General features: G+C 39.4%; 3 protein-coding genes and 2 non-coding genes across 5 annotated transcripts; 2 read left to right on the forward strand and 3 right to left on the reverse strand.

The window, feature by feature from the left end:
• Positions 1–660: 660 nt before the first annotated feature.
• Positions 661–2,318, reverse strand: LOC133452200 (small ribosomal subunit protein eS8-like). The gene is made up of 4 exons (XM_061731421.1): positions 2,304–2,318; positions 1,390–1,515; positions 1,083–1,182; positions 661–890 (listed from the first exon to the last, which is right to left on the reverse strand). Exons 1-4 carry the CDS (start codon positions 2,316–2,318, stop codon positions 676–678), a joined length of 456 nt encoding a protein of 151 aa, XP_061587405.1. The 3' UTR covers positions 661–675.
• LOC133453228 (small nucleolar RNA SNORD38) lies at positions 963–1,031 on the reverse strand. Its single transcript, XR_009783345.1, has one exon. It is a non-coding gene; the product is annotated as a small nucleolar RNA SNORD38 (small nucleolar RNA).
• LOC133453236 (small nucleolar RNA SNORD46) lies at positions 1,253–1,360 on the reverse strand. The gene has a single exon (XR_009783353.1). It is a non-coding gene; the product is annotated as a small nucleolar RNA SNORD46 (small nucleolar RNA).
• A 1,517-nt stretch (positions 2,319–3,835) lies between the features above and the next one.
• On the forward strand, positions 3,836–12,031 carry acadm (acyl-CoA dehydrogenase medium chain). The gene is made up of 12 exons (XM_061731937.1): positions 3,836–3,954; positions 5,331–5,436; positions 5,519–5,616; positions 5,743–5,812; positions 6,258–6,358; positions 7,147–7,227; positions 7,756–7,886; positions 8,688–8,796; positions 8,997–9,137; positions 10,286–10,381; positions 10,491–10,739; positions 10,817–12,031. Exons 1-12 carry the CDS (start codon positions 3,940–3,942, stop codon positions 10,886–10,888), a joined length of 1,269 nt encoding a protein of 422 aa, XP_061587921.1. The 5' UTR covers positions 3,836–3,939; the 3' UTR covers positions 10,889–12,031.
• A 2,551-nt stretch (positions 12,032–14,582) lies between these two features.
• rabggtb (Rab geranylgeranyltransferase subunit beta) lies at positions 14,583–22,441 on the forward strand. The gene is made up of 9 exons (XM_061731051.1): positions 14,583–14,668; positions 14,996–15,103; positions 17,685–17,882; positions 18,204–18,309; positions 19,061–19,113; positions 19,643–19,753; positions 19,956–20,081; positions 20,865–21,014; positions 21,216–22,441. The coding sequence occupies exons 1-9, from the start codon at positions 14,603–14,605 to the stop codon at positions 21,354–21,356; spliced, it is 1,059 nt and encodes a 352-aa protein (XP_061587035.1). The 5' UTR covers positions 14,583–14,602; the 3' UTR covers positions 21,357–22,441.
• Positions 22,442–26,986: the final 4,545 nt, after the last annotated feature.

Raw genomic sequence — 26,986 nt, forward strand, 5'->3', positions numbered from 1 at the left:
TAAATGTGGCTTAACACGCCTCTTTTGTTCTAATCACCGGAGGAAAACTGCTAAGAAGACCCGCGGCCACTGACTGGACTTAAGATAAGGGGACAGTGCTGCTTGCATGCCTTTATTTTTATGATTGTTTGCTGTGGTTCGCCCTCCTGCTTTTCCGTGCATGCTTCGCCTGTCGCTCCGACGCCGCTGTGAGCGTATGGCTGGAGGAGGAGGAGGTTTGGAGGAGGAGCGGAGCAATGATTGACAGGAAAGGGGGGAAAGGAAGCATTTTTCACGGCACAAAAAAACACTGTAATAAAAAGCCAGGAAAAGATTACTAGAGTGAAGTTTTTCTTGTTACACTCTTTTAGACACATTTGAGGGATGTTGCCCAAGACTTTTAATAGTGTTAAAAGCATGTTAAAAATGATGTCACAATACCTTTAAGAGCAGTGGCTCAACATGAAGCCCAGCGTGTCGTTTAACAAACCTGGTGTCGTTTGTTCCGATAAAAATACTTCTTAAATACTGCTATAGACCTGGCAAGTGCTTCTTCTTTAACGCTTGTGCGTTTGAAACTGCTCAAACCCAACAGAAAAGTAGAAAGTTACCAATCACGCTGCAGCGTTAGCAGGTAGCGAAAAAAACTGTAGATGGCAAAACAACTTCCCCGCAAAATTGGTTAATGTGAGCATTTCAACCTTCACCAACTGTAAAGTTCACATATTGACGTACCAGCTTGGCTCCCTTCTTGCGTCCCAGAGGAGTGGCGTAGTGAGCCTCATACCACTGCCTGAAGGGAAGGCTGTCGATAAGGAGGATGCAGTTCTTCACCAGGGTCTTGGTTCTGACCAGCTCGTTGTTGGAGGCATTGTAGACCACATCGATGATCCTGGTCTTGCGTGTGCAGCCTGAAAACCCAAAGTCAAGCATGGTCAGAGCAAATCCTTGCAAAGAGAATGATTTAAATACAAGGAAGATGTTTTCCTCAGGGTCGTTAATATCACCACTTGCATTCAGTAGCAGAACTGGACAAGTTATCATCATGGAAAGATAAGTGTGGCACCAGAGAGGGGTTGATGGGTGCAAATAGGGAAACTTACACTCAGAGCCCCATGAGAAGTTTCCAACATCCAACCTCAGAGCACGGTACTTCTTGTTCCCACCACGAACCCTCACCGTGTGGATACGACGAGGTCCAATCTGCAAAAACAGGTCCCAGGTTAGTTCATTCTCAAAAAAAAGATGCAGCAATTGTACAAACATGTGCTACAGCGTGTCAGAGTAACTATGACAACCCTAACATTGGTAGGCCCCAGCTTTGACCCAAAACGGGTACAAAAAAAGACCTACCTAAGGTTAAGTTTTCATCACCCACGTTTTTAAGATGTGAAACAGATCATCCCTCACCTTTGTGTTTGCAGGAGGACGACCGAGCTCATACTTCCTCTTCTTGTGGTAGGGCTTGCGTTTGCCACCGGTCTTGCAGCGTTTGTGCCAGTTGTCCCTTGAGATACCTGAATGGAGAAGATCAAGCCCACGTGTTAAATCAATGCATCACTCAGCAGATAATCAATAGTGGACAGCAGCTTGAGTGATCAGTTCTCCAAGGTAAAGGTTGTCCGCATTTCTTATTCGGATTCCGCATGAAGAGGATCATCACATCACTCAAGCTATTACATGTAGCTTCAGGATATCCAGAGCACATGGTTGCGCTGACAAGATCCTTATATTAACCCAAAATAAAACCTCTAATGGAGGATGAGCTTCACTACAAAACACGTGCAGATTTTGATTTCAAGCTTTTGCTACCAAACTGATGGTTTCTTGAAACCAGCAGGCAACTTTCAACAGTGATTGAATTTCACTAGTCAAGAATTAAGTCAAGAAGCACAAACTATTTCATTTTAGACGGTTTAACAGAAGGGTTTAAGAGCAGTGGCTCAACATGAAGCCCAGCGTGTCGTTTAACAAACCTGGTGTCGTTTGTTCCGAGAAAAATACGTCTTAAATACTGCTATAAACCTGGCAAGTGCTTCTTCTTTAACGCTTGTGCGTTTAAAACTGCTCAAACCCAACAGAAAAGTAGAAAGTTACCAATCACGCTGCAGCGTTAGCAGGTAGCGGCCAATGTGGGCAGCCATCTTGAAGCACTACAGTCTGGAAATTACTTAATTTTACACATAATCGATGGGGTTTAGATAATAAAGTTGAAGCTCAGTCTAATCAAATATCATTTAGCTTTAACTTGGCAAACCGCTATTGGAATATTCCTTTGTAAAAGCGTCAGATGGAGACAGATTGTGACCCCGAGCAAGACTCACCAGCATCGTTACCATCGCGACAAACCTGCAACAAAACTGAAGATTCTGTCCCACGGCCGCGTCACCGCCCGCTCAGCCAATCACCGGCCTGGATTTGCTCACGTGATATTCCATGGCATCCTCACCGTGACTTTTGCCCTTTTGCCCCAGTTAGTTATCCAACAAGACTCACCTCTACTGTTTATAGCTGATATTTTGCTTTCACTAAGTGAGCGTAATGGGAAATACACAATATTTGAATACACTTCATAACGTGAGATAACATTACTTAAAAAATAAATACAAAAAATTTGAAAAGATGCACTTAAGACAGGGTAAATTGGCTGAGTGAATGAAAACATACGTTGTAAATAGTCAAATAACAAGACAATTACCTAACGAAACGTACCCAAAACAACTTAAAGACCAAACAGATTTAATACATAATAATAATATAATAATACAAAAGTTATATATAGTGCTTTTCTATGTACACAAAAACACAAAGCAAAAAGGATACAAATGGATACATGTAAATATAAATACAGTAAATACATGCATAGAAACACATAGAGATACTCAAAGGGTGGGAAATGATTCATCAAGTGTTGTAAGTGATGTTGAAGACATGGGTTTTGAGATTACTTTTGAAAGACGGGAGTGAAACATACACGAATGGCCAGGGTGGATGGAGTTCCAGAGGGTAGGACTGCAAAAACTCTGCCCTCTAAGGTGCTTTATTTGGTCCTGATGATGGGAGTGAGGGTGTTTGGTGGGGGTGAATGGAGCAATGGAGGAGATCTCTCATGTATGGAGAGGCAAGGTTGTTTAGGGCTTTGTATGTGGTGAGGAGGATCTTGAAATGTATGTGTTGTTTACAGACCATACAGGATACTATTGCCATACTCAAGACAAAATAGAAATAAAGGTAAGAACAACAAAACAAAAGGTAAAAGCAAAAAAAAGGTGCAGTGCCATAAAAAGAATTATATAGAATAGAATAGAAGACTTTATTGATCTCCCAGAGGAGAAATTCAGTCGTGCAGCAGCCAAAACACACACACGCTCAACGGTTTATACCAATTATACAAATTTAAAATAGAAATAACCAATAAATAACTAAATAATAAAAAAGAGCAATATGAAAAGTAGAAAAAGAAAAATAAGTAGAAAAAAAGGATATGGATAGATAAAAGTATAATAAAGTTTGTATTATTATTAGTATTATTATTATTAATTATTATTATTATTATTATGTATTAAATCTGTTAGCTCTTTAACTTTTTTTTAACTCTTCTTGGGCAATGTTTTCATTCACTCAGCCAATTTACCCTGTCTTAAGCGCATCTTTTCGCTTTTTTTTTGTATTTATTTTTTAAGTAATGTTATCTCACGTTTATAAATTGTATTCAAATATCGTTTTTTTCCATTACGCTCACGTAGTGACAGCGAAATATCAGCTATAAACAGTAGAGGTGAGTCTTGTTGGATAACTAACTGGGGCAAAAGTCACGGTGCGGATGCCGTGGAGTATCACGTGAGCAAATCCAGGCCGGTGATTGGCTGAGCGGGCGGTGACGCGGCCGTGGCACAGACAGTGTGACAGAATCTTCAGTTTTGTTGCAGATTTTGTTGCAGGTTTGTCGCGATCGTAACGATGCTGGTCAATAAGGTAAGTCTTTAGATCGGCAGAAACATTACACGTCTTTATTGTTTTACCTGATAAAATGTCGAAACTCCCGTGATTTTCTTCAGCTAAACAACCAAAGCTTTGGCTGTTACGTCGCAGGCTAACATTGGCTAGTAAATTCCTGCAGCGACGGAATTATCTTTGAAATCACTTTTCCTTTTTTCTTTGTTTGTTTAGTTCACAATATCTGTGTCGTCTGTCGAGACTTTTATCTATTAAAACCAGGTTATTTAAGATTTAAAAGGCCTGTGTTTACAGGTCCTTCTGAATGTCTTTGACACCTCACGGTGCTTGTGAAAGAAGGAATTTCACAATCTCTTAAGACATCTTTGTTGGGTGAAATACTTGTAAATTACATTTGTTTTGTTTAAAATGAAGTTTTAAGTGTCTTGATTTGTATGAAACTGTCTCGTGTAGTTTTTACAGAGCTGACGTTTGGCTCTAGTGTTGATCAGAGGCAATAAAAATGAATTTTGATATTTCATCAAATGGAATAAAACATTAACAGTTTATAAACTCTGATTTAAACAGTCTTTTTTTTAACTAGATCCTTTTTAATCCAATAAAAAAAAATAGTTGGATCAGGGTTAAGTACTCTTATCATACTTGCCTTTTTAGTGTAGTGTGTGAATACATAACTTTATCCAAGAGGGATCACATTTTTGTAAATGACCAAATGCCAAAAGGATTATTTAAGTTATTTCAGTTGAACCTTCAGATGAACCTTCTTCCTCTTTCCCATCATTCGTCAGATTCATCTTATTAACGGGAATCATAACACATTGATTTGGCGGTCAGTTATTTCACAATATCAAAACAAAACATGACTGCAGTGCAAGTCTGCTTAACTGCTATTAAACAATGTTTTAGGTAATTCATGGACATAGAGTTGCTTTAATTAAATATTATTCTAAATAAAATGCATGAATATAAGCATGTAGCTATAAAATAAAGTTGTATTACACCTACAACTTACGTGGCCTTTTGTGTTCTGCTGCAAACTTTGCTGTTCTCTATTGTATTTTTGTATTTTGATTGTTGTACGGCGACCTTGAGTGCCATAAAAGGCGCCTAACAAATGAATTATTATTATTATTATTATTATTATTATTATTATTATTATGCCATGCTTACCAGAAGAGGTCACGTCTGCAGACTGGAGAAAGTGGAGCTCAACTCTTTGACTGGTCAGCTTTAGATTAGGTTGACATATTAGGGAAAGGTGCTCTGTAGAGTGGAGGTTGCATATTTGCAGTATAAAATAATGACCCACCACTCCACAAAGGGCAGCTAAACTCTTCTTGCTTGGCTGGCCACATGCACAACTCATTTTGATGCTGATTGCCCTCTTAACTCAGGTCTTCAGAGCCGGTCTGCAGTCTGGGATCCGGCTGCAGAGCACCAATGCTGCTGCTGCCAAAGCAGCTTCCAGCAGCCATGCAGGATCCCTTGGCTTCTGTTTCGGTGAGTGGAACCTAGAAAATGACATTACAGAGATGTGATCTGAACAGCAGTTGTTGAGACTTTTTGATGCTTTGACCTGCAGAGATGACGGATCAGCAGAAGGAATTCCAACAGCTGGCAAGGAGATTTGCACGTGAAGAAATGGTGCCTGTTGCAGCTGCTTATGACAAGAGTGGTGAAGTGAGTAAGCAAATATTGACAGATATCTAAACTGTAAATGCTGATGTGTTAATCTTCCACGAATGGGTTGCAACCCATAAGTGAGTTTAAAACGCTGTTTAAGTCGCCTTAAAATATCATTTACAGTATCCATTCCCCGTCATCAAGAAGGCATGGGAGCTTGGTCTGGTGAACGGTCACATCCCACAGGAGTATGGTACGTTTCCTTTCTTGTTGACAATTCAAACTGCAAGAGCAAAGTCTTATTCTTCCTCTTGAAAAGTTTTGCTTATTTAGCAAGTGGTGGTGCGCATAAACCGTCATAAAATAACGTTTTATTTTAATAGGTGGGTTTTGGTGTGATGCCATAAAGGAGGCACGAGTCTGCGCTAGTCTCGCATCTGGATGAATGCGCAGGGTACCATACAGGGTTATGTCCGGGGGGGATGGGGTGGCGCGTTCTCTGGTGTCAAATTTATTGCAAATGAATATATGACCCATGATGATCTACTGTAGGAACCTTTTTAAAGGTCAAAGTAGAAAGAAGAAAATACATGCCCATTTTTTAATTTGTAAATATTTTAGGACATCTTTTGATTCATGAAGCTGGATGTGTTTCTGCTTTCAATGCCAAGCGTCATGTTTTTTTTTTTTTTCCCCAGGTGGAATGGGCTTGTCAATCTTTGACAGCTGTCTCATCACAGAGGAGCTGGCTTACGCCTGCACGGGAATGCAGACCGCCATGGAGGCAAACTCGCTGGGGGTACGTTTCTATCCTAAGATTCCCTCTGATTTATCATATAGTTTTAGATCTTTGAAATCTAAATCCATGTCTCTAGACCCTCAAATAAGGAAAACAAAATATTGCAGAGAGTCCTAATTTAACGTGAAAAAGTATGCAAACCCCGCTGAAGAGACTCGTCTTCCCGTGTGTCTCGTCAGGAAGTGAATTCATATGACATTTGTGAATCAAGATAACAAACTTGTAGACAGTAAACATTTGTATTATAGTTCGTCCAGTCAAGTAGATGATTAATAAATGAAGTGTAACATATACCGTATGGGAATAGGTAGTTTGATTGCTTTCAGAAGTAGGTGGTTATGAGAAGGAATTACATTGAACATAAAGAACCTCAGACACTGTAAATATGCTTGAAACGATGTTATTAAATTAACCAAAATAAAATAAACAGCAACAGTTGAGAAAAATCAAAACCCCAAAGTGACTCAGTCAGTCATCATTGGTCATAGTTCAGAGTTCATATGCTCCCTGGGCTTAGCTCGCCATCGTGTTGGTTGTAGAGGTTATGGAGGGGCTGTGTGGGTTATGGAGCTGAGGGCCTGCCGTCATGCTGCCATGTTGTTTTACGGTACTGGTTTTATAAGAAATGTTGGGATTCACACGCAATTAAAGCCTGATGTTTTGTGTGCTGTATGACCACCACTACTTTCTCCGTGATGTGTAGATCGTGACGGTTTCTACGCTATTCAACACTGTTAAACAATAAATATTGTACTGAGAGGTAATTTATTACTCTTTCTGTCACACAGCAAATGCCTGTTATTATTGCTGGCAGTGACGCACAGAAGAGGAAGTATCTTGGGAGGATGACCGAGGAGCCTCTCATGTGTGTAAGTGTTGAGTACTTTACTGCACTTAAATTTACTCCTGTGTGTTTGTAGTTCTGTGTTTCAGAGAGGAAATAAGCAAAATTGCTTAAAAGTTACTTTTAATGATGATTTAAAAAAAACAAAAACGGTAAGAAATAAATCAACTCATTAAAGGTGATTGTTGACCTATTTAACTTCACATATTAGATCTTATCAGAGGTGTTCTTCAAATGTCTGAGGGACATGACCCAGAAGTATCTAAGTGGGAGCTGGTTATTTCTGTCCAACAATTGTTTGGTGCTGTGACGTTCAAAGAAAGCTCCATAAATTTGGACTAATTCATTCATGCAAATACGAGTGGACAGAGGGGAGGGAGAAACAGAGGAGTTGTCGATGGAGAAGGTGAAACTGGGAGTGCTATTGAGAGCGGGTTTTGACCCAACGAGGAGGACCGGAAGTTCTGTTGTATTATTACACCAATATAGGAGCGTTAGTGTGAAATGCAGCAAAAACAAAAATGTGAACATTTTTGTGTGTATGTTTTGGCAGGCGTACTGTGTCACTGAGCCCGGGGCAGGTTCGGATGTGGCCGGCCTCAAGACTCGAGCTGAGAAGAAGGGTGATGACTACGTTGTGAACGGACAGAAGATGTGGATCACCAACGGAGGGAAAGCCAACTGGTTCGTGCTGCTTTTATCCTGAGATTAGTGAAGGTCGGGATGTTTTATTCAATCAGTTTTAGGTTAAACTTTGTAATGAATAATTCATTTAAAACAAAACGTGTAAATCTTTCCCTCATGAAAGCAGAGTTTATAGGATCAGATGTGTTTTTGTTTTTTTTAGTTTTTTCTATGTGGAAAACTTCTAAACCAGGGGTCGGCAACCCGCGGCTCTAGAGCCGCATGCAGCTCTTTAGCGCCGCCCTAGTGGCTCCTGGAGCTTTTTCAAAAATGTTTGACCTTTTTTTTCTCTTTATTTCTTTTTTTCCCTTTTTTTTCTTTTATGTCTTTTTTCTTTTCTTTTTTTCTTTTCTTCTTCCTTTTTCCTTTTTTAATCTCGACATTTCGACTTTTTTCTTGACATTTTGACTTTTTTCTCAAAATTTTTTGACTTTTTTCTCTGCATTTTGACTTTTTTCTCGTCATTTCAACTTTTTTCTCAACATTTCGACTTTTTTCTCGACGTTTCGACTTTTTTCTCTAAATTTTGACTATTTCCTCGAATTTTCGACTACTGTATTTCCTCGAAATTTTGACTTTTTTCTCAACATTTCGACTTTTTTACCAACATTTCGCCTTTCACCATTTGCTTTCATTCTAAGGCTTATACAAGACTTTAAATTTTTTGCAGCTCCAGACATATTTGTTTTTTGTGTTTTTGGTCCAATATGGCTCTTTCAAAATTTTGGGTTGCTGACCACTGTTCTAAACCATTTCTAACTGCTTTTTAAATCATTAATACATCTTGTGATTTCCTCTTAGGTACTTCCTTCTTGCTCGCACCAACCCTGATCCCAAATGTCCTACCAGCAAGGCTTTTACTGGCTTCATTGTGGATGCAGACACCCCAGGAATTCAAATAGGAAGGAAGGTGAGATATATGCCGTCCTTTTGAATTAGATATGTCTTTAATAAGGAGACAGGATTTACCTTTCAAGCTGTGAGATATTCAAACAGATTTTCCCTTTCTTGGGAAACACGTTCCCCTTCTATTCACCCCCTAACTCCTGTCCGTCAGTGACATCTCCTCTGTAAGGTAACGCTTCCTTTTGCTGGTTTTTGTGCCTGCAGGAGATGAACATGGGTCAGAGGTGCTCTGACACCAGAGGGATCACCTTTGAGGACGTGAGGATACCGAAGGAGAACGTCCTGATCGCAGAGGGAGCCGGCTTCAAAATCGCCATGGGAGCCTTCGACAACACCAGGCCACCAGTAAGTTCTCCAGCCGGAACGCTGAGAGGGACTTTCATATGTATATGTCAGCAAGGCGATGTTTGGTGAAGGTAAAGCTGCTTTCGTCAATTAAAATTATGACAATCGTCGTCAACGAACCTTTTATCACCTGAGGAAAACGAGACGCAACGAAAATGCTGGTCATGTGACGATAACGATAATTAAATATATATTTTAATATCGTAGATGAATAAAAACAAGATTAAAATGTAGATTACAAAATAAAAACTCTGCTAATATGTGTCTTCATTTTCGTTGACCAAAATGAGACGAAATGTTCTACCAAAGATCCTTAATCTCCATGTTTTAAGTAGTAGTTAGAAGATGCAGCTGCAGGTTAGAGGCTGATGCCGTTAACGCAGAGCTCTAGGTTCACGTCAATTAAAAACAAAGTTACATAGAGAAACGCAGGGATCTGCTCTGGGGCTGGGAGAAGAAGAAGAAACCATCTTTGGATACACTTTCCTACATAGACGTGGAAAAGAAAATCCAATGTGTCGTCGAAAAGGAAAAGATGGGGAGAAATGCAGAAAAATAAATATGTTGTAAACTCAAGTTAGAGCGTCTTCTGTATCTGGAATGAATGTATTCTTGAGTCTATAAGGTAACAATAATATAATAATAAGATAACCTTGTTTGAATTGTAAAATGGGTTTGGCTAAATACAATCTTTGACGAAAACGAGACTAAAAGGGTCCTGGACAATTCTGACTAAAATAAGACTAAAATGCTCAGACTTTTAGTCGACTGAAACTTGACACGACTAAAAGGAGAATGAACGTGACTAAAACTAATAAAGACTAGACCAAAACTAAAATTGATACAGGCTGCAAAAACAACAATATGTGAAGGCAGCTGTAATGTCTTGTGTTTTGGACATGAGTAACCTGTTACGGCTGCTCTTAACAAGTGTCCTTGGAGATGTGGTCACTAGTAAACCTTAGCCTGCAGTTTCTGTCCTGGACAGTGTTTGTGTGGAGCGCTGCAGGTAGTTTTCAGTTAAGGTGGCATGTTCTCCTCCCACATAACCAAATAAAACCTTTCCAGAATTTCCAGCTCTCATCTCAGAATAACAGCTTAGCAGGATAATCTTGAATCGTTCAGCTGATGTCCCTGATGTGATGCAGGTGGCAGCAGGAGCAACAGGCCTGGCTCAGAGGGCCCTCGATGAAGCCACCAGCTACGCCCTGGAGAGGAAGACCTTCGGGAAACTTATTGCCGAGGTTTGTTGGAGCTAACTTTATACATATATAGCAGTCTTCGATGCCATTTTTTTATTTTTTCAGAAAAGGAATCAGTGAACTCCCGTTTGACCAAACTTGTGTTTCACAGCACCAGGCCGTGTCGTTCCTCCTGGCTGAAATGGCAATGAAGGTGGAACTGGCCAGGATGGGGTACCAGCGCTCTGCTTGGGAAGTGGATCAAGGCCGCAAAAACACCTACTATGCCTCCATCGCCAAGGCGTTCGCCGGAGACATCGCCAACCAGGTGGCCACCGACGCCGTCCAGGTCTTCGGAGGCAATGGCTTCAACAGCGAGTACCCAGTGGAGAAGCTGATGAGGGACGCAAAGATCTACCAGGTAAGCCGCCGGGTGAATCTCATCTCTGCCTGTAATTACTTAGTGCTCAAACTTCTGTCTTTTTGTTTTCTTTGTAGATTTACGAAGGCACAGCTCAAATCCAAAGGCTCATTATTGCAAGAGAACACCTGGGAAGAGCCAAGAAATGAACCCTGCTGCCTGACGTGTGTTGTAGTTTCTCTGTACATAATTTGTTTCTACTAAAGGAAATCTCCCACTTACACTCAGGACGCAGCTCAGACGATCATTTGCCTTAATGTAGTTTCATCCTGCTGCTTTTTATCAGACTGATCCGGACCTTAGAAAGGGAGACTGCCATCTCTAATCATAATAAACAGTTATGTACAGTAAATATCTGGCCATATCTGGTTTAGCACATGTTTGCAAACCAGTAAACATCATTCTTTTGCTAAATTAGATATTTTTCATACTATTCTTGGACATGAGGGAATTGATAAGTTGATCAAATCTGCACACCAACTGTTTTAGACTGATACTGATTATGTTCACATTCAATGTTCTGATGTGCAGTCAAATGCGAAAAGGCGAATGTATTTGACTTCATGCCTTATTCAGCCTTTGACATCCTTAAACGATTGCGTTTGTAGAATAGCATCGGATGTGAGAATGACATTTTCACTATAATGTGTAGAGACACAAATGTATATAATAACTGCTTGATATCTGAAAATGACTTCCAACAGCTCTGCATTGAAGAACTCCGGTCGCAGAGGGATCAGTTTTACATTTCCTCTCTGCAGAGTTGTTGTTTCGAAGTGTTGAATGTGATATTGTATGAGGGCTGTTGCCTTGACAACACATTTTGTTGACTGTATGCCATCCATTTATTAAATTATTCCATGCCTTCTAGATGTCATGGTGGTGTTGCTTTCATCAACATAAAGAAAATTAGTTTGAATTTTTTCATCTTTTCTTGTTGAGAGATCAAGAAAAACAGAAACTGAGGTGGATGTGACTTGGTGACGACACATTTTCCAGTCTTACAAACTGGGATGAACTTTTCATTGTTTATGCAACTGGAGATGATTCATTCAAACTTTTGAAAGATCAACCAAATAATGAGTACAGTTTTTTTTTTATTCTTTCACAATTCACTCTTTTTTTTTTTTTTCTTGTTTTGTCCAACTGAGCACAAATTTCTTTTTTTTTTCCCCTCTCCGCTATTGTAGTCCATCTACTGCTGGGAAATGTGTCATCCTGTACTTTCCTCGTCAGTATGAAGGGCTATGAGATTGCTAAATGTAAAATAAATAAAAAATCCAATCCTGTAATTTTGAATATTTGTTTTGTTGCAATATAGTTGAGATGAAATATTAAATAAAAAAATAAAACGGTAAGAAACTCATCAGGTACACTATGCAGTGTTGAAAAAGCATTTTACTGTAGACACTTTTCATTAGAAGATGTGCACGGGTCAGTGTTGTCCTTTATGTTAAACTTCATCTCGCCACCATCAGCTCCAGAGTGATGCAAAGACCAGCGTTATTAATCACTTGCACAAACCTGCGGAAGATATGCAACATGTTCCAACTAAAACTGAAGGAGCCAAGCTTTCCGTGGAGATAACTTTTGTTTTAACAGCCGCAGTATTGTATCTTCATTCCAGTCTGCAATCCTTGTGTATGCTTTATCTATCTTTACCACTGATTTATGCTTCTGTTGCATTTTGTTGTTTTATTTCTTTTAAATGGAGTGCATCTACAGTAATGCTTATTTTATGGTTACTTTTATTATTGATTGATCAATCTATAGTCTCCATAAATCAAATGATTAATTGTAAAGTTGAGAAAAAGTGACATTTGCAGTTTTGTCTTCAGAATTGCCAGGAAAACGGCTCCAAAGTAATTGTAAGGAAGGGGAAAGTGAAATACTTTTTAAATCAGTGTTTAAAAATTTCATAGAGAGCACGATTTGAAAAAATATAGGTAAAGTACGTTTCCCCTTAGACTTCGTGAGTAAATGTACTTACAAATGGAATATACCCCCCTGCTGAATTTTTAATATATCGATTTCATTTTGACCACAACAACCGCTCTTTTTGTGATGAACATATTGAAACATCTGAACATTTATTTTATGATTGTAAATGTTCTAATGCTTTCCGGGAAGATTTGTACGACTGGTTATTCCCTAAATTTGTCAAATTCTCTAATCTAACAAAAGAAAATGTTTTATTTGGTATACTTGTGAAGGACTCAACACATGATTTGGCAATTAACCCGATTATCATTCTTGGGAAGTTTTTTATACATAAAAATAGATTCATGAAACCAAACTGTTATGTTTTTCATAAGGAACTATGTCACTATTTTTCATCTTTAAAGTGTATGGAGAAGAAGAATGCTGTGAAACTTTACAATTTAGTAGAGGAACTTCATCTTGCAAAGTACCCCTAGTTTCTTTTAATTTATTTTAATTTGTATTATTTAATTTCATTCAATTTCCATATTTCCTTTCACTCTCTATCTTACTTTGTGTACTGTCTGTTGCCTACCTACGTGCTTTTGTACATTGTGCCATGCCATTACTGTTTGTAAACTTGTTCAATTTTGCTAATAGAGCAAGAAAAGAGAATTGGAGGCAGAGCCTTCAAATTTCAGGCCCCTAACCTCTGGAATAATCTTCCAGTCTTGGTCCGAAAGGCGGACACACTCTCTGCCTTTAAGAGTGAGCTTAAAAGCTTCCTCTACGAAAAATCCTATGCAGGGGTCTCCAACCCTGGTCCTGGAGAGACATATCCAGCATGTTTTAGGTGTCTCCCTGCATGAACACACCTGATTCTAATCAATGATCGTCATTAACTTGTCATCAAGGTCTGGACAGTTCTGTTGTTGACACAGTATCATGTACATTCTTCATGTACATTTTTATCCTCCCATTCACTCTATTTTTTTATTGTGTATATATATATATATATATATATATATATATATATATATATATATATATATATATATATATATATATTTATATTTATGTTTCCTGTTTTTCATTTTGTTGTTTACAGTACTTGTATACATAGTCTTTGCATGTGTGCACTTTTACGGAGCTGCTGCCTAATTTCATTGTACCAGTATAATGATAATAAAGGCTTTCTATTCTATTCTATCATGGTGTGCTGAAGCAGGGAAAGATCTAAAACATGCTGGATAAGTGCTCTCCAGGACCAGGGTTGGAGAACCCTGGCTTAGAGTCAGCTAGTTACTGTGTTTTTTGATGCTTTGCTGTTCTTGTTTTCTCCGATGCTAATGTTTTCTGATGCTTATGTTTTATTTTATGTGTGATATCTGATGCCTTTTATCACTGATGCTGATCTTTGTCTGATTCTTATGTTTTTATACATTATTCTATCATAATCATAATCATAAGCAGGTTTATTGGCCAAATCAGGTCAAACAAGACAAATTTGACTCGGTTATTTTCGCTCACTGTACAGTAAATAGACAAATGCAGCTCTTATTAACATATACACATTTAAAAAAAGTGAAAGGTGCAACAGTATGAGGTAGTCATGGTTATTGAAAGGTGCATTGTTACAGCATATGATTGTTGTTATTATTATTATTATTATTGCACAGTGGTTGATTACTCTGAGACTCTGAGTGATGAGAGTTGATCAGAGCAACAGCTTGGGGGAAGAAACTGTCTCTGTGTCTGGAGGTTTAAGCGGTTTTGATGTATTATAATCATTTTTATCTGTTTTTGTGTTGTGAAGCGTTATGAGAGGACCTTTGTTATGATTTGACAAATGAACTGAACTGAATTGAATTAATAAAAAAGAAAAAAAGTACTTGCAGTACCTGCGGTGACCTCTGGGAGGCGGCAGTGGCGGTAAAACATCGATGTATAACTGCCGTAAAAACTCGAGGAGAAGAAGAAAAGGGCTCCAAGCAAAATATGTCAGAATGGTAATCAGCGGCTTTTTCTGAAGTTTTCAACAGTTTTCTGGAGATAACATTACAATCCAAGTGGCTCTAAATGTCCACTTCTCTCATCCAAATCTAAACTTAGCCTTAAATTGATCAAATATCAGCGAAATCAGTTAAAAAACCCGCTAAACTGCAGATAGCATCAGGGTTAGCATGCTGCATTTTGTCAACATAACATTGATCAGATTCAGACTTTAAAAGAATCAGACCAGGGACTGAAATCTAGGCGATGGAGGCGGAGGGTGACATTCTCAGGTTAAGTCTTGGTGTGTGTTTCCCTCCCACGTGTGTTGTTTTGTGTTTCAGGGTTCTCAAGTGAAAGATGTCGTGGTCAAGGCGGACGCGCCCGCGTCGCTGCTGCTGGACAAACACGCAGATTACATCGCCGCCTACGGCGCCAAGAGGGACGACTACGTGAGTGCAGCTCCAACACCTCAACACCTTAGTTAGGAGCCGCACCAGGCGCTAGACCTGGAGTCAAGACCCCCTGGACCGAGACAGAGACACGACTAAGACCAGAGAGGATCAAGACTGAGACAAGACCAATAGTCCATGGGCCAGGCCAGATATCAGCACCACTCAAGGTGACCAAACTTGCTTATAATTTTTGAAAATATCCATGTCTGTAGATGATATTTTGGTATGATAACCCTTCCTGAGTGGCAGTTGTATCATAGTTATCAGCTCATGAAGTTCAGAAAATTACATTTTAGATGCTGCTGCATATCCTGGTTTAGACTCATGTACAGGATATCTGTCAATGTTTCACAATATTGTCTCTGGTATCATTTTAAGCATTCATTCAAGCTAAGATATGAATCTTTCTGACCAACATAGAGGTCACTGCAGCTCTTTAAACTATAAATAACACACATTTTTACACAATTTTTGCCCAAATGATATAGTATTTGTTATCCCTGTGTCATCTAGGAACAACATAGACACAAAATACAACAATTGGAATACTCACAGGACCATAAGGATTCAGGAAATGTATCACATCTTAGCTTGAATGAATGCTTCAAAGGTCCCCTTTAAAATGATACCAAAGACAATATTGTGAAACATTGACAGATATCCTGTATATGAGTCTAAACCAGGATATTCACCAGCATCTAAAATGTAATGTTCTGAACTTCATGAGCTGATAACTATGATACAGCTGCCACTCAGGAAGGGTTATCATACCAAAATATCATCTACAGACATAGATATTTTCAAAAACTATAAGCAAGTTTGGTCACCTTGAGTGGTACTGACAAGTGAAATTTTGGGCTCTGGCCCCTGGACTACAACAATAGTTCAGCTCGAGACCGAGACTCTGGTCCAACTGCCTTTCTGATCTTCTTCCTCTTCAAAGCTTCTTCACCTCATCTGGAGGAGTCTTTCTGCATCTTTCCCTGTTGTCACCGTCTCTTCCTTTCATCAGTCCTTTTGAAGTCTTGTCCTGTCCATCTTCTCATCACATACCAACGACTGTTCCTCTTTTCTACCTCAAAATCGAACCCTGACAATGATTTATAATAATGATAGTGACCAAAACCGAGAAAGGGGACACAGACTTGGACAACCACAGTTGCTTAAACTCAAACAACAGAAGCAGTCACTCTGACTGAAAGAAACTAAACAAGTGAGAGTGAGACTGATCCTGGAGAGAGAAATTAACCCTAAGAATTAGACTTGTAGTCAAGACCACCTAAACCGAGACCAAGACACTGTCAAGACCAAGATTAGTTCAGCTCAAGACTGAGACCAAGACCGACATCTGGTCCAACTGCCTGTCTGATCTTCTTCCTCTTCAAAGTTTCTTCACCTCATCCGGAGGAGTCTTTCTGCATCTTTCCCTGTTGTCACTGTATCTTCCTTTCATCAGTCCTTTGAAGTCTTCTGTCCATCTTGTCATCACATTTTCTCACCATAACCATAAAATACCCTCACCGGGGTGTACCGTACCAACACGTCACCATACCAATAACTATTCCTCTTTTCTACCTCATTAATCAAACCATGACAATGATTTACAATAACAATAGTGACCAAGACCGAGAAAGGGGACACAGACTTGGACAACCACAGTTGCTTAAACTCAAACAACAGAAGCAGTCACACTGACTGAAAGAAACTTGGCAGAGCGGTTATGAATACCAAAGGATTCAACTGACGACGCTGCAAAGAAGTTAGCCCTAAACAAGTGAGAGTAACTGATCCTGGAGAGAGAAATTAACCCTAAGAATTAGCTTGTAGTCAAGACCACCTAAACCGAGACCAAGACACTGTCAAGACCAAGACTAGTTCGGCTCAAGACCGAGACCAAAATAAAACCTAGTTATTTCATCATCTTGGGTTGTAGAACCTCAGCACCATCCTGGTTCAGCTGCTTAGCTTCCATATGAGGTTGATTTTATTCTTTTGATGCTGAGAGGTTAAATTAATCATCCAGCTATGATTGCAGCATAGGGAGAGTTCAAAACGGTTGAAACAACAGGGAGAATAGATGAAATCCCTCTTCATAAAAGATTAAAACTGTTTTAAAAATGCTGTTAAGATTGTGCAGTTTATAAATTCTAGCTGTAAATTTAACTTTTAATGCTTAAATGACAGAACATTTGCTTGATTAACACTCACGAAAGGATCAGTCTTTGTGGGAAAAGATCTACTACTACTACTACTACTACTACTACTACTACTACTGTCATTTAGCAGACGCTTTTATCCAAAGGGACTTGCATCAGAGAGAACAACACAAGCAAGAAGTCACATAGGACACGTCTAACTACACCTTCTAGTCTTACTGATAGTTATTGATACTGATCATATAAAAATCACATCTATGTCTAGAACTGTTACTTTAATTTAAGACAAACAAGAAAACAAGTTAAAGTTGATTTGATCTGGTGCTGAAAGTTTCAAACATTAGTGTTTTTTGTTTTTGTGTTAACTTGTAATAAAGTTCCAGTAAAGTAGGCTGCTGATCTCCTGGATCCTGTGGTTTCAGGAGTACACTCTGTCCGAGTACCTGAGGATGAGCGGGATCTACTGGGGGCTGACGGTGATGGACCTGATGAGCCAGCTGCACAGAATGAACCGGGAGGAGATCATAGACTTCATCAAAGCCTGCCAGCACGAGTGTGGAGGCATCAGCGCCAGCATCGGACACGACCCGCACCTGCTCTACACCCTCAGTGCTGTCCAGGTGACTCCTGACGGATCGCTTTGTTTACATAAAAACTTGACCTGCACGGAGTGACACAAGACATGTCCACTTTGTTCCTCTGGCAATGTTCTGGCATTGTTCCTTTTGCCTCTGGTAGTAGGGGACGAAGCAGAACAACACTCCTTTGACTTTGGTGTAAAAGAAGTTTAATTCTTTTCACAGTAAAACTAAAATGAAAAGGTGGTGGGAAACAGAAATCTATACGTATGTTAACTGATTTTAATACTCAGAAGGGGTGGTTTTATTTACTTTTTTATAGAAAACCCCTCCCTTTGACATTTATCCCCCTCCCTTCCTCAGATCTTGTGCTTGTATGACAGCATGGACGCCATTAATGTGGACAAAGTGGTGGATTATGTCAAAGGACTTCAACAGGAAGATGGTTCTTTTGCAGGCGACAAATGGGGTGAGTAAACTTTATTCAAATCCATTTAAGCGTGGGGGGGGGGGGCGATGATCAATAAGACATTTATTTTAATAGTGAGAAACATGTACAAATACCTAACACATTGTATAGCTTTTAGATATTATGAAAGTTATATAAAAGTGAAAATGAATGAGTAAAATACTTTTCAAGCCAGTTGCTTTGAAAACTGTGACTTTAACCAGCTGGGAAAAGGTTTGTGGAGTCAAAGTATGGAGAAAGAACACATCTCCATCAGTGATAAACCGTAACCCTAACAACAATGCAGATCTGTAGCACCTTTTGTAAAAGCTGTCTAAGAAGCTCTTGGTATACCAGTATTTTTGAACAGTGTTGGGTTTTTTTTACCCTAGAATTGTACAAAATAAAGATTGACTTTTCTTTTTTTTAATGTGCTGAAGAAGTTTAATTCTGCACTTTTTGATTTTGAGCACTTAATGTTTTACTTTGATAGGTTTTCACAGTAACACATTTTGTTGCTCAAACTTTGACCTGCTAGTCTGAACCATTCATCACTGGAGATGGAAGGATCTTATTATTTTGTGCCTGCTTTATTTTATTCATTTATTTATGTATGTATGTATATATATATATATATATATATATATATATATATATATATATATATATATATATATATATATATATATATATATATATATGTATGTATGTCTATGTCTTATGCCAAAAATTATGATATTCAATCACTATCATGAGTCATTTATCTTTACAGGAGAAATCGATACCCGGTTTTCTTTCTGTGCTGTTGCTACACTCTCATTGCTGGTGAGTATAGCTTTAGTTCTCCACGGATATTTATCACAAATCACATAAAACCTGGTTGTTTATGTATCAGTTTAATACAACAGTAAATCCTCCTTCATGAAGCTTAAAGTTCAGTTGTTCTTGAAGCTGTTTTACAGACTTCTTAAGTCATCTGTGAAATTATGTTGGCACCATTAGAGTATTTTTATTTCTGAAGTAGGACAAGTTGTAAAAGAAAAATAAAATCTCAGTTTGTACCACCAATAAACATTACAGTTTACCAATATCAAAACTACATGAGTTGATTTAACATGTCCTTGAAACAGTTTAAACAAGCTGTTGTCTTGTTTTGTATTTGGATCCAACGTCAAGGGTAAACTAAGAAGGAGAAAGGCTCTTGAACATATCAAAAAGACCACTTTTCCAGCTTGAATTTGCAGTTTTTGTCTGTATATATGACATTACCCTTAGTAACACCTCGTTGTGCCTCATAAACTGTTAACAAGTGTAAAGATGAGTCTTTGACTTGTCATTTTTGTCCTTTTTCAAGGGAAAGATGGACACGATAAATGTTGACAAGGCTATTGAGTTCATCTTGTCCTGTATGAACTTTGACGGGGGTTTTGGCTGCAGACCTGGTTCAGAGTCTCACGCTGGTCAGGTGAGTTCACAAAACACATCCTTTAAGTTTACATTTAAAAGAAACTGAATAAATGAGGAGTTAACTTGTCACTTCACATGAGGCTGCTGCAGATGGAGGAAGGCTGACTCATAAATGAGAGGATGAGAGTGAGACCTTCTCATTCTGGAGTGTGGCTGTGTAATTGAATTAAAGCTCTTGTGTTTTCGCCCCCGTCCCTCAGATTTACTGCTGCACTGGCTTCTTGTCCCTAACTGGCCAGCTGCACCAGCTGAATGCCGACCTGCTTGGCTGGTGGCTCTGCGAGAGGCAGCTGCCGTCCGGAGGCCTCAATGGACGACCTGAGAAGGTTTGTGATAAACAACCTTTGTTTCTCCCATCCTTCACTGATAAATGCAGAGTAGCTGAAGCAAACTGTCCTCGCCAGCCTGATGGAGACTGATTGTTTTTAGTTTTATGTCACAATGAACACGATATCGGCCACCTCGCTGTAATGTCATTTTCCCCATTTTTTTTTCACGTTGATGGACAGACACAAACAACCAGGAGTGAGGCTTAATTTTGTAAATTATATACTTTTAGGGGAATTCTCAAAGCTAATAACTAAAAAAACAACAGCATTTTCCAATCTGTGAAACCTTTGTGCTCCATTGTGTCTCATGGGATCTCGTTTTTGTCGTGCTGCAGCTTCTCTTCTGTCTTTAACACAGTAAAATGACGGTGTGAACCCAGTGGTTGTGGAAGAAAGCTGTTTGTTTAATTATGTTAGATCTGAAAACAACTGCAATTACTGCTGTAAGTGCAGTAAAACCTGTGAATACGAAGGCAGTAACAGTCCTTTATTAAGTTGTTTTTGTTTTGTTTTTTACCGCTCACTACCCCACTGTCATCGTCAGGCTGATGTAGACTGTTTTGACACTTTGGCGTGTTGTCCTAAGAAAAGTCCAACATAACAGCAAAGGACTTTTTACTTAAACTAAAGCCTTTCGTGATTATTTGACCAAATGTATTTGTGAAACATTAAAGTACAACATGATCGTTGTCTGATGAACCTGTAAACATTACAACTGAACGGGGGTTGAGACTAAAGTTGGATGTGGCTACAGTTCTGACCAACCTTCCGCCTCACCAGCTTCCAGATGTGTGCTACTCATGGTGGGTTCTGGCATCACTTAAAATCATCGGCAGGATTCACTGGATCGACAAAGCCAGGCTGCGAACGTTTATTCTGGCCTGCCAAGATGAGGAGACGGGAGGTTTTGCTGATAGACCAGGAGATATGGTGAGCTGCCACACACAAGTACGGTTTAAGAAAGAAGAAATAACCTTTGACCTATTAAATCCTGTGGTGACCTTCCCTTAAGATGCTTAATTCCCAAATGCTCATGATTCCCTCAGACTTTTATATCTGCTGTTATTACAAGATAATAGTGTTTCTAGAGGCTGTTTAATTTTCCATTTTCTTCTTACCCCTCCTCTGCAGGTGGATCCTTTCCACACTCTGTTTGGAGTCGCAGGCCTCTCCCTCCTGGGTGAAGGACAAATCAAGGCAGTGAATCCCGTGCTGTGCATGCCTGAGGATGTCTTACAGAGGATCGGCCTTGAACCCGACCTCCTCAGCTAGCCCCCTGACCCGTCACGCACAAAGAACGCTGCTGCCCCCTTAAACGGCCCTCAGCCTCACACTCACCAACCGTAGCTGGACGCTGGAAGCAGAAAGAGGACCAAGCACGACTGTGTAAGCTCAACGTTACATGTAGACAGAGATTTCTCAGTGAAGGATAGACGGAGCCTCGGAGTTAGCACACCCTCAATTTCATCGTTTCACTGTAGCAAACGGGTCATTTTCAAGCAGATTTTGCACCAGTTTATAGGTTTGGATGTCAACAACATTCCTTAACTCTTCAGCGTGATCATTATGCAGGTTCCAGTGCACCGTTTCAGTATTTCCAGCTCTCATCACCGTCATCTCGTTTACTCGCCACGTAGGACGTTAACATAACTGGCGCTATTTCCTTTGTTGTTCTTTCTAGTTAAAGGGAACAACTTGGAACAGATTTGGTGCTGGGGAAGAAACGATTTGTGTGAGGAAGAGATCAGTCATGAATACAGATGAGGAAAACAAGGAAAAAACTGAATTAGGTTATTTTAATTATGTTTTGGCCGCTAAAATCAGCGACGTTTTAGGGTGATTTTAGTTCAAAGGTGCTAGATCTTCTTTTTTCCTCATTTCCTTTGCCTTTTCATACGGTTCCACATAAAGCAACCCTGTGTTTGTGCACAATAAGAGCACGGTAGCGATCACGCTGCGCTGTGATAATGCCGTTCACACCTGGAGACGCATGGGCCTCTGCAAAGATGCGTCACTTTACGAAAACAGCCGCATGAAGATTATTGTTTTGGCAGGCTTGGAGGGGGAGGGAGGAGCTTCTCATCGTGACTGTAAACACCGTCGTGAGTCTTATCTGCAGTTTCATGTTCTTAATGTCTCATCTGCAGTCCCAGCTACACTATTTATTAAAGTCCTTGTCACTGTTTGATCATCGTCCACTGATGAAATCCTCCCGGTCCTGCAAGGTTCTCCACGGAGGTGACTGTCAGATAACGACTGCTAGAAAAAGGATGGGAGAAGTTTGATCTGTTGCTTAACCTTTTGTTTATATTTTTCCAGAGCAAATAAATCACATGTAAGATTAAAGTTTCAAGTGGAGTTCTTAACTTTTTTTTTTTTTTTTTTTTTTTCAATTAAACAATTTTTGTAAAGCAGAAAGATGGACAATAGTCCACCAAAACAGAAATAATTTTTTTTCTTTAATAATGTCATCAACTAACTGATATTTTATGTTTTATGCTTGTTGTTGCCAAGTTATGTGGTCTTCCTTGTGATCTAAAATTATTCAGGAAGAAGATTCAGCTGTTAAGCACTTCTAACTTTTCATGGATGCAGAATTTTTATTGGAAAACAATTAGGCTTCCGTGAATTAGCAATAAAAGAAAAACAAAAAATCTGTCATACAAGCTAAAAAAAAACAAAACAAAACAAGAAAGTGTCCATTTGACCGTGTTTAGAAGGTGACTAGAAATGATACCCACATCATAAAACTGTCTGACAATCTTTTTGACAACATGAATGTGGTTCTGTTGGATTTATTTGTTTATTTTTCCTCCCCCTTAATTAAGTTCATCATAGAGATTTACTTCACAAGGTAAATGACATAAGCAAACATCAGTAAAGGATTGGAAAGGCAGATAGGATTCAGAGCTTGGACTGAATTTGTGATTATCAATTAGTTTATTAGTTTTATTAGTTTTTCCTTTTGATATTAATCAGTTAGTTTAAAAAAAAAAAAAAAAAAAAAAAAAAACCAACAGTCTCAGTTTGTTCGTGTTGGGATTTGACCGGAGCTGTTTAAGGCTGGATTATTAACTCGTAGATTTACATTAAAGAGTCCAAACGTGCAAATGATTTCCACACGTCGGCCTCGACTCTAAAAATCCGCCACTAGATGGCGCTCGAGTCCGTTTCTCCACCAGCTGTGTGTAATAAGTGTTGATGTGATGAAGCGCTCCTATAAAATCACATCTCATGAACTTTAATGAGCTGTTTTTTTTTTGTATTTTTTTTACGGTGCAGCTTGTTAACATTTGGAGTCCAGCTCAGTTCAATAGTCCTGGCTTTAATTTTGCATAAACTTTACCTTATAAAAAAGTCATCATGAGTGGAAAGAAAACTAAAATATTTATTACTACGAAACCTGGAGTGAAAATTCGAACTGTTCATCTTATTATGACTATAGATGTGCAAATATGTGACAAATTTACATTTGAGAAAGAAAATAAATAGTTAAATCATGGAAAAACAATAATGGGAATAAACAAAAGGCAAGCATGTGTACAGTATATTTGTATGATATAGTTTGATTTGTGAATCCTGTATCTCCTGCCAGAAGAAATCAGGAGGAAACAGGTATTTGTGTAGATGTGCAGCATCCTCTGACCCTCGGGGACTCCCTGAGGCTCCTCAGGCTGGCAGCTGTCACCCAGCGATGTGCTGAGTCCACTGCCCTACTGGCGTTGAGGCCGTAGTGCTAACCGCCAACCCTCCGTCTTCTGGAAGAGGTGTGGCTGGAAAAACTCTTTAATCATCTGAGATCACTTAAATGTTTAATGAGTAAGAAAAAATCAAGAGTAGGACTCACAGCAGTGTTTAATAGTGGAGGACCATGTCCAACATGCATGATATGATGAAAACTCACGCTACTGGATCTAAACAGTTGTGTAACCTCGAGAAAAACACTTCAGGGAAGATCATGTAATAAAAAAAAAAGACTTCAATTTTTCATTTCATTTCATTTATTCCATTCATGGTATATATTCTTAATAATGTTGTACAAAATTTCATGAAGTACACATTATCACCATGAAAGAAAAGGAGCAGGAAGAAGAAAACGTATGATACCTGCCCCTCTCTGTTAGTTACGTTGACTTACTGAACACCAATCTATCTATCACATATTTATAACAAGAAAACAAACAAAAAATATCACTCTATTTTTTTTCTCTTTTTCCTTTTTTGTTTTACAAGGGAGTCTGAAGTTTGGACTCTGAAACAATAGAAAAAGGTTATATTATCAGTTGAAACCAGACCTGTAAGTGCGAATTTACTATAAACGCACTACTCCATAGTCACTATGTTGGAAAGTTTAAATATGGGTCACCATGACGTGCACGTTGAGCCTTTGTTCACTACTAAGGTTATTTTTGCCTTTGCTGTTCGTCGTGCCACGCTGTTGCACATAAAATGTGACAGATCTGCCCGGTTAATGTAGAGGCCATCAGAAGGATACACCGAGTCAGCTTTACCAAACGGTGCCAGTGCGGTTACATGCACATCTAAATCCAGCTATTGGCATCAATCTAGCTCAGGATTAAAGTGGAGGTTCAGAGAAATCCAAGTAAACATGTACGAGAAGACAATTGATTATTGAGTGAGGAGCGTTTGACTCTGTGACGCTAGGTGGCGCCACACACACTTTTGCACTTCCTTACCGGTACAATTAGTAAACAAGATCGAAGGAGGACAACATTATGCGAAAATATGGATGCTAATGATTCAGCAGCTCTGTAAATGTCATATACTAAACCTGATCAGTAGTGATGTTCAATACCACCGATTTCCTTTCCGATCCGATATTGAGTAAAAGTCAGGCTGGTATCGGTGATACCGATACATTATGTAAATACACCTAATGTGCCGGTACATCTAAAACTATTTGTGTATTTTAGATAACTTAATACAAGACATTAGAGTCACTTATTTAGCTATTTATTTACTGAGGTAGCAGAGCTGTTACAACAACAGAAAAACCAGTGTTAGAAAAAGGTGTTCCCATCACTAAAAAAAGATCCTAGATAAAATAATAAAACCATTAAAATAAATAAGAGAAAAATAAACAAAAATAAGAACTACTATAAAAATGAAAAAAGTAGTTCCTACCAGCAGCGTATCATTTAGACTAAATCTGAACAGTTACCTTCCACCTTATTCCTGTTAATGATATACATTACCACAAATGACTGAAGTATCAATATTTTCATTTGAGAATCGATTTTAGGCTCCTCACCTCCAGAAGCGTCCTGGGGCGGTCAGTAGCTCGGCTAAGCATGGGTTGCTATACATGCCAAAATAACTCGGATTAGGACGCATTATCTGGCACTAAAAGCTCGATCTCAATAGCTTCAGTTCAGTTCGACTACAGCCCGGCTAAGGTTGGTGTATACACGGCTGTTAAAACTTTGATATCGGCCGGAATGTAAACGTGCAACTACTGGTGAAGAACGAGTGGGTGTATCAGGACAGGAAGCTAAAAATAGGACTCATCCGGCTCAGACTGAGAAAGGATGGATCAGAGAGGATGATTTATCATTTTCACAAGTGGATCGATCACCTCAGAGTCCTGACCTCAACCTCACCGAGAGGTTTTGGCTGTAATCAAAACACTTTACTCAAAAATCCAACCAGGGAATGTAAAGTCGAGATCAGTCAAAAGTACAATAAATAAATTACAGGTGAAGTTTAAAAAGAAAAAAAGAAAAAAAAAAGGAATTTGTGGTCATGTGTTTCATTTTAGTCATTAATCTGTGGTCGAGAGCGCACCCTGACGCTGTGGTGTCTGTTGGGATGAACAAGTGTGAAGAATCCCCATTTAGATTTCATAGCTGCTTTGGAGCAGTAGCATCCGCGTCTGAGGCGTTGCTGGTCATCTAAGGTCGTGTCGCCAGCTGCATCATCCCACCTCAAACACACGTGAACAGATTCACCTCAAAGTGTGTTTCCCGTCAGATCTGGACAGGTAGCACGTAAATAAAGACAGAATGAAGAAGGTGTTTCTCCAGCGTGAGGATGAAACTCACCTCCTACATCATGTGCCTGTCGTGCCGCCATCTGCAGTGGCGTGCAGAAATACGGCGGCTGCTGGAGTGTATTTGAGCAGCATGAAGACGGATGCACTCCTCCCAAGTAATTAGAGCCAGGTAATTCTCTCCCACCTGCTTTGGTGTCGCCAAGATAAAGAAAATTACTCTTTTCCCGGAACGGTTTCTAGTGGCTTTCATAAAATGTCAGACAAATGATGAAGTGATAGCGGAGACTGTGTGGGACATTATCATCTCCACACACTAATTACTGCGAGGATACAGTGATATGTACCGGTAGGCTGTGTTTTGATATTCTGATGCGCCGCGTATGTGCTGCTGGGGCTTTCGTAACTTGTAAAAGCAATTTAAGTCTAGAAATGTCTGAATCTGTTTAGCGGAGTGCGCACGGAGGCCTCGGAGGCCGGTCAGAGAGCGGCGCTCGCGGCCTGTTTCTGGCGAGTCCTCTTTTCATCGTGAGACATTCTCAGCACGGATCAGCAGAAAATAAACTGGCAGCACAATGAGTTTTAATATGCATTTGTGTATTTACTTAGTCGGCAGGGAACAATAATCTGTGGACTCCTGGAGTCTGGGCTGAGGCGTACATGCTGATTGTTAGGCTAGCGAGAAACCCCACCAGTGCTCATTAGCGAGGAGAAGACAGATGAAGAGTATGATCAAGGATGGGAGGGAGGAGGAGAGACAACTGTGAGAAGCAGAGACAGATGGCTGCGTCACAGCTTCTACCCCGCAATTATATTTGTTTTTAATGAAAGCAGGAGCACATCTCCCTCCTTCTTCTCCTCCGGATCCTGCCGCTTTCTCATTGTCTCTCCG

The sequence above is a fragment of the Cololabis saira genome, chromosome 10, assembly GCF_033807715.1.
Source record: "Cololabis saira isolate AMF1-May2022 chromosome 10, fColSai1.1, whole genome shotgun sequence".
Lineage (NCBI taxonomy): Eukaryota > Metazoa > Chordata > Actinopteri > Beloniformes > Belonidae > Cololabis > Cololabis saira.